Source organism: Microtus ochrogaster, chromosome 24 (assembly GCF_000317375.1).
Source record: "Microtus ochrogaster isolate Prairie Vole_2 chromosome 24, MicOch1.0, whole genome shotgun sequence".
Taxonomy (NCBI): Eukaryota; Metazoa; Chordata; class Mammalia; order Rodentia; family Cricetidae; genus Microtus; species Microtus ochrogaster.
In genome coordinates, this window is record NC_022024.1 from 36,658,502 (window position 1) to 36,664,546 (window position 6,045).

At 44.0% G+C, this 6,045-nt stretch overlaps 1 protein-coding gene across 1 annotated transcript in view; it reads right to left on the bottom strand.

Moving 5' to 3' along the window:
- Positions 1–609: 609 nt before the first annotated feature.
- Bpifc (BPI fold containing family C) overlaps positions 610–6,045 on the bottom strand; it is an 81,809-nt gene continuing 76,373 nt past the window's right edge. Inside the window, exons 14-16 of the mRNA XM_026784487.1 lie at positions 4,447–4,510; positions 3,017–3,093; positions 610–1,194 (exon numbers count right to left, since the gene is read on the bottom strand). Coding sequence (XP_026640288.1) covers positions 1,072–1,194; positions 3,017–3,093; positions 4,447–4,510 — 264 coding nt within the window. The 3' untranslated portion in view covers positions 610–1,071. The remainder of the gene's footprint in view (positions 1,195–3,016; positions 3,094–4,446; positions 4,511–6,045) is intronic.

Consider the following 6,045-nt stretch of genomic DNA (forward strand, 5'->3'; position numbering starts at 1 on the left):
ATTCAATAGCACCGTGGAGGCTTATCTACCCAACACAGTCAGGTGGGCCAACAGGTGAAAACCTTGTCCTCTGATCCTCAAGGCCAAGGCAACACGCTCGTGAAGCCGAGCTGGTAAACAACTTTGACACAGCTTTCAGTAACTCAAATCAGAAGGAAAGTAAAGATCTCTAGCAGGGAAGAGCAGCTGGAGGCCAGGACTCCAAATGGTCCCAGCACTAATTCTACACAGAGAGGTTGTGAAGATCTCAAGAATGAAGCCGGAGGAGTCACCAGGCCAGAGCTTTAAGCACTTAACAGTACTCTTCCATTACCCAAGAACCCAAGCAGCGTACAAACAGAGGGTGTGGTTTCTGTGCGTTTTCACTTAGCCATTCCCTTGTTCCGTCTCACCCAGATGATGAATAACACTGATGGCAGGTGTGAAGTGTCTTGGTTCCGTAGGCCGCTCTGCCACTTTTGTTCCATCCCCGAGAGGATGCCCCAGACTTAAACAAACAACACAGGATGACCACAGGAAGATTTAAGAGGCTAGCAACTCCTTTTAATATTGATATTTGTGGAACATCATTTTCTGTCATATTTTAATAAAATAAATTCAGGACGGGAGTTTTCACACACAGAGACTGACATTGATAGAAAACAATTTTAACTAAGCACAGGACAGTCATAGTAAACATAAAACATACAATCCAACTAAAGAAGGCAGTCTCTAAAGAGAAGAGATGATTTAGACACACTCACACACAGAGACACACACCTACCAGTGCACTTACAAACAAGTTCCTTAGCCACCTGTTCAGATCTATAAACCTCACTCTTATCCACAGGTTATAAAAACAGGCACACAACATGCTACATATGCTGACATACATATATCCCCTCCCACTGCCTTGTCCCTGTTCAGCCCTTTAACTCGGTCAGCCTTATTCTAGGTCTCTTAGGACTCCAGAGAGAAACTGTTTCACAAGGGCTTTAATACCCAGGATGCAGGGCCTTCATCTTCCAGGTTTACAGTTATCCCATGGGACGGAATGTTGTTTACTTCCTGGGTTGAATTGTGAACCGGCAATCAGTGGGTTGGCTGTTCTCTCCATGGTCGGTTTAGCAAGTTCAAACCTCCCCAGGTGTGGAGATTTGGTTGTTGTTTAGAGACTGTTTCATGCGCCAGGTCAGTAGAAATCAGAAGGAAACCCTGAAAAGTATGCAGAATGAAGACAATAATAAACCAAAGGCGTATTTGGGTTTTCCTGTGGGAGAAAAGTTTCCTTGCTGGGCCCTAAGGCATCAAGCCTTTCCCTGCCCCTGTACCCTACGTGAAGGCTCCTGATGTGAAGAGGCTATTCTGGATCATTGTCGCTAGATGTGACTTAGGGAGTGGAAAAGAGGAAAGCTGGTGGAAGAGTGAGCTTGGAGTAGTGGCCAAGTGGGAGATGCTTTCTGAAACCTGTTTCTACTTTCCAAAATACAACAAGTAGAAAAGAACGGGTGGTTTTGTGAAGTTACTTAGTAACCATCTCCCAGGAAACAGCCTTCACTAGGGCCCAATTCTGAAAACTGTGGAAATCCTAACATCCACAGGGTTCTTTGTTGTGATGGTTTTAATCCTTCAGCCTCATATATTTAGAAACCAGCCGCTAGTGACACCGCTTTGGAAGGTTGTTGAACCTAGGAGGTGAGATCTTGCTGAAGGAAGTGTCTTGAGGCCTTAGGGCTTAGTGGGTTTCCTGGACACTGTATCCTGACCAGGTCTCTCTGTTTCTGTTGCCCCAGCTTTTGCTGCTGTAGTGGACTGTATCCCTTCTAACTGCTGCTGAGAGGGCTTGGGGGGCAGGGTAGATCAGACTCTACTAGTAGCCCCACAAAGACCTACTTTTGGTTCACTAGCATGAGACGGAGCTAAACAGACAGTCCTCAGGAAAACCACAGTTTAGGAGCAGCCAATCAGTAGGCGCCCCACAGCCTTCTGCTAGCTCAGCAGACATCCCAGGGCCCCTTCTTCTGACTCAGCAGACCCCCAAACCCCCTTTGCTGTCTCAGCAGGGCTCCCCCCACCTTCTGCCACCTAGTCTCCTGATAACTAAAGTTAGCTTTCCCTACCCTGTTGCTGGAAGGTCCCTAACCACTAGAATCTCCCATCAATCAGCCTCCAGACTAATCCCTCCTCCCTGGAATTCCCCTAACTCCACTTAAAAGGAGCTTGTGACCTTTTTTGGGGGGGTCGCCATGCGCCACCCCGATGTTGGGATTAATAAAGCCCTCTTGCATATGTGGCTATTGGTCTTTCCTTGGAGGCTTCTCTCAGACCCTAACATTTGCCACACCTTTCCCTGCTGTGGTAGACTGTATCCCTTTGAGCTGTAAGCCAAAATAAACCCTTTTTTACATTGTATCCTGTCAGACATTAAGTCACAGCAAAGAGAGATGCTAACTTCTAACTAGCATAGCAGCGTTTTCCTTTCTACCCAAGACACTAAACTTCTTTGGGGTCTACTTTCTTAGATAAATGGGATTAATGATGTCAGCCTTACAGCTTGTCTGGTGAAATAAAATACTTTTAAAAGTATTTTTCTTATACTATGGAGTGATTTAAATGTGACTTCAAAGTGAAATCAGATGACTTGGTCTGACTTTTAAATTTTTCATTGTTAATTATAAGCTTTAATAGCTGGATGTTCTGTTTATAAAACTCCTTGAGCTAGTAAAAGTCTAAGGAAAGCAAAATAAAACATAATAATGGAGAGACAGCTGTGTGGATAAGAGAACGCCTTGTTCTTACAGAGGACCTGGGCTAGGTTTCTAATACCTACAGTGTTTGAGTCATGATTGACTGTTACTCTAGTTCCAGGGGATCTGATGTGGTACCAGCAGGAACATGGCATACATACACACACTCATAAACACACATATCCACATGAAATAAAGTAAATGTATTTTAAAAAAAATAAGTAACGAACAAAATAGGAAGCTTGTTCTACTGAGAAAATCAATAGTGAAGAGGAGATTAGGAACCTTACCTCCAGAACTTCAATGTCTGAATTGACGAATGAGATGTTGTAGGGGTTGGGGAGAGGAAACCCTTGCTGCAGTTTTGCTGGAATGTAGAAAAAAGGTGTAAGGTAATCAGGCGTGGGAACTGATTTTTTTTTTTTGGGCTGGCATTTTAGAAAGAGGTGGAACTAGAAGCGTTTTAATAGTTTATATTATCATTGTTCCTGGTCTTGTTTTAACTCACAGTAATATGTCCCTAGCATTTTGCTGGATGAATTAGTAATTAATTTATATTCAATAAAAAAAACCTGAAATTATGTGTATTTGGATACCAAACTAAACTAAACATTGTCCATTTCCTCCCATTTAAGTACTAACCGTGTCTGACTATGCTTTTCATTTTCTACATGGTCATAAAAGATAGTGTATATATATGTATGTGTAAATACCTGTGTATATATACACATGTATATATATTTATAATAGTGGGGTGTATTGTGTGTATGTGTGTAGTGTGTGCACATGTGTGGAGGACAGAGGATAACCTCAATGCCATTTCTCACTTTCATCCACTACCTTGGTTTGTTGTTGCTTTTGAGATGGTAGTCTCTCATTGACGTGAAACTCCCAAGTAGGCTAGGCTGGCCAGTGAATCCAAGAGATCCACCTGTCTCTGCCTCCATCAGCACTGAGATTATAAGCATGTACCATTGTGCCCAGCATTTAAAAAAGGGGGGGGGAAGGGGGTTTCCTGGAGGATTGAATTCAGGTCTTTGTGCTTTCAAGATAGTTGCCAACTATTAATCCAGTCCTCGATTTTGAAAATTCTTAATTTATGGACTTGGGAACATTTTGGGTCTAATATAAAAAACTCCAGATGCTTTGTTTTGTAAGTCATCTGGATGGGGGAGAGAACCAAAATTGACATTCATTAAAGTGTGTCTTCCCAGACAGTAGTCCAAGGGAGCATACTATCGTTTCTAGTTAACCTTAAGGAGACATAACTGTCTAAGGACAGAGTTCTAGTTCTCTAACTCAAGCCAAGTTAGCCTTGCTTGCTGAATGTGTGAACAGTGTTGTTAGCAATTATAATCCTGCTAACTGGTTGCTTCAGCTCTTATTGCTGAACACTGCAAACTTCTGGCTCTGAGCCAAATCCACAATAACACTCTAGACATACAGGCATCAGGGTAGAAAGTTCTAAACACAACCGAGAATGTGTCCAATCCCAGAATCCCATCATGTTTTGTTTTGTTTTGTTTTGTTTGTTTGTTTGTTTGTTTTTTTCGAGACAGGGTTTCTCTGTGGTTCTGGAGCCTGTCCTGGAACTAGCTCTTGTAGACCAGGCTGGTCTCGAACTCGCAGAGATCCGCCTGCCTCTGCCTCCCGAGTGCTGGGATTAAAGGCGTGCGCCACCACCGCCCGGCCTCCCATCATGTTTTAAAGGGTTCCTTACTATTGGCCAGAGGGAGGACTCCAAAGTGAAGAATGGAAGAGAGGATATTCTCAAACCTCACGACCTAAAACGAAAAAGGAGACTTTATCAGTTGCCAAATCAAGGCTCCCTGAGAGCATCGAGCCTGGTTTGGGTGTCCCCAGAACTCAGCTAGATAGAAAGTTATGACTAGACTTTCCCCCGTGCAGGTGCAAGCTAGCTCCTGACTCTTAATCTCAGAATTCTCCCTGAAATGAAACATCTGTTTGGGCCTCAGCTAAATTCGCTGACCTGACTAACATCTCCAGATCTGGTCCTGTCTTACTGCCACCTTTTGGTTGGATGTGGCTAAGTGACCTGTCTAAGAACACACAGCCGGTAGGTGGGACCTCACTCTTGCAGCCTGGCCTCAGAGTTAAGGTATGAAACCATTATGTGTGTTCTCCATCTACGTAGACAAATCAGTTATTTTAAGTGCAGGAAGAATGGCCACTATTTACTTTCTATCTGCCACCTATCATGCTGTAGATGTGCTGAGTGATTCAGCAGATTCTCTCAACAGCCCTGAGTGATTCCTACCTCCATCCCTGCTCCAATGGCCTGTTCTTTTCTTCTATATTATTTTCAGTCCATGCAATGTATATATTTGTTCACTTTTTCTACCCACAACTGGTTGCAAAAGCATATATTTATTCTCACACATTCTAAACCTGGGTTCCAAATAGTGGTGCTATTGATATTTTGGGATGGATTTGCTTGTTTGTCTGGGGCTGGCTGGCATGCTATGGGAAGCTCAGAAACATCTCTAACATCTATTCCTGTATCGCTCTCCTCCCCATTCCAGGCCACAATAGCAGAGGTCCCTAAAGGACTAAGTGGACCCTAGAGGAGCATCACTACACAGAATGTTAATGCCACAAGGGGGAACCTTCGTCTTGAGCATTGCTAGGCTCAGTAAGACTTTGTACATCAAACAAAGACTGACGTTAAGAATGAAAGTTCACGTCCGGTCACGTCCAGCCGAGCATGCGCTAGGCAGAGCTCTACCCAGGAAGTCTGAGAACGTGCTTCCACGTTCTGTGATAGGACCGTTTGTGAGCAAAGGATAGGACCGTTTGTGAGCAAAGGAAGCCATGGACTTGGCTGACCTTCTTGACGTCTAGGAGTACAGACATTCCATGTTACTTGTTGGGGAGCGTAGGGATTTAAATGAGAAAGGTCTCCCATAGGCTCATGTATCTGAACACGTGGTCCCCAGTTGGCAGTGCTGTTCGGAGGTTATGGAACCCTTTAACCCTTTCCCTTGCTGGAGGATGTATGTCACTGGGGGTGGGCCTTGAGCGTCTGTAGCGTCACCCGACTTCTTGTTTATCCACTCTACTTCCTGTGTGTGTGGATATGGACCCTCTTCATGTGCCTGCTACCTGTCGTTATGGACTCCCCCTTCAGAACCACAAACCAAAATAAACCTTTTATTTTATTTTGTTTTTTTTGAGACAGGGTTTCTCTTAGCTTTGGAGTCTGTCCTGAAACTAGTTTTTGTAGACCAAGCTGGCCTTGAACTCACAGAGATCCACCTTTCTCTGTCTCCCAAGTGCTGGGGTTAAAGGCATGTGCCAC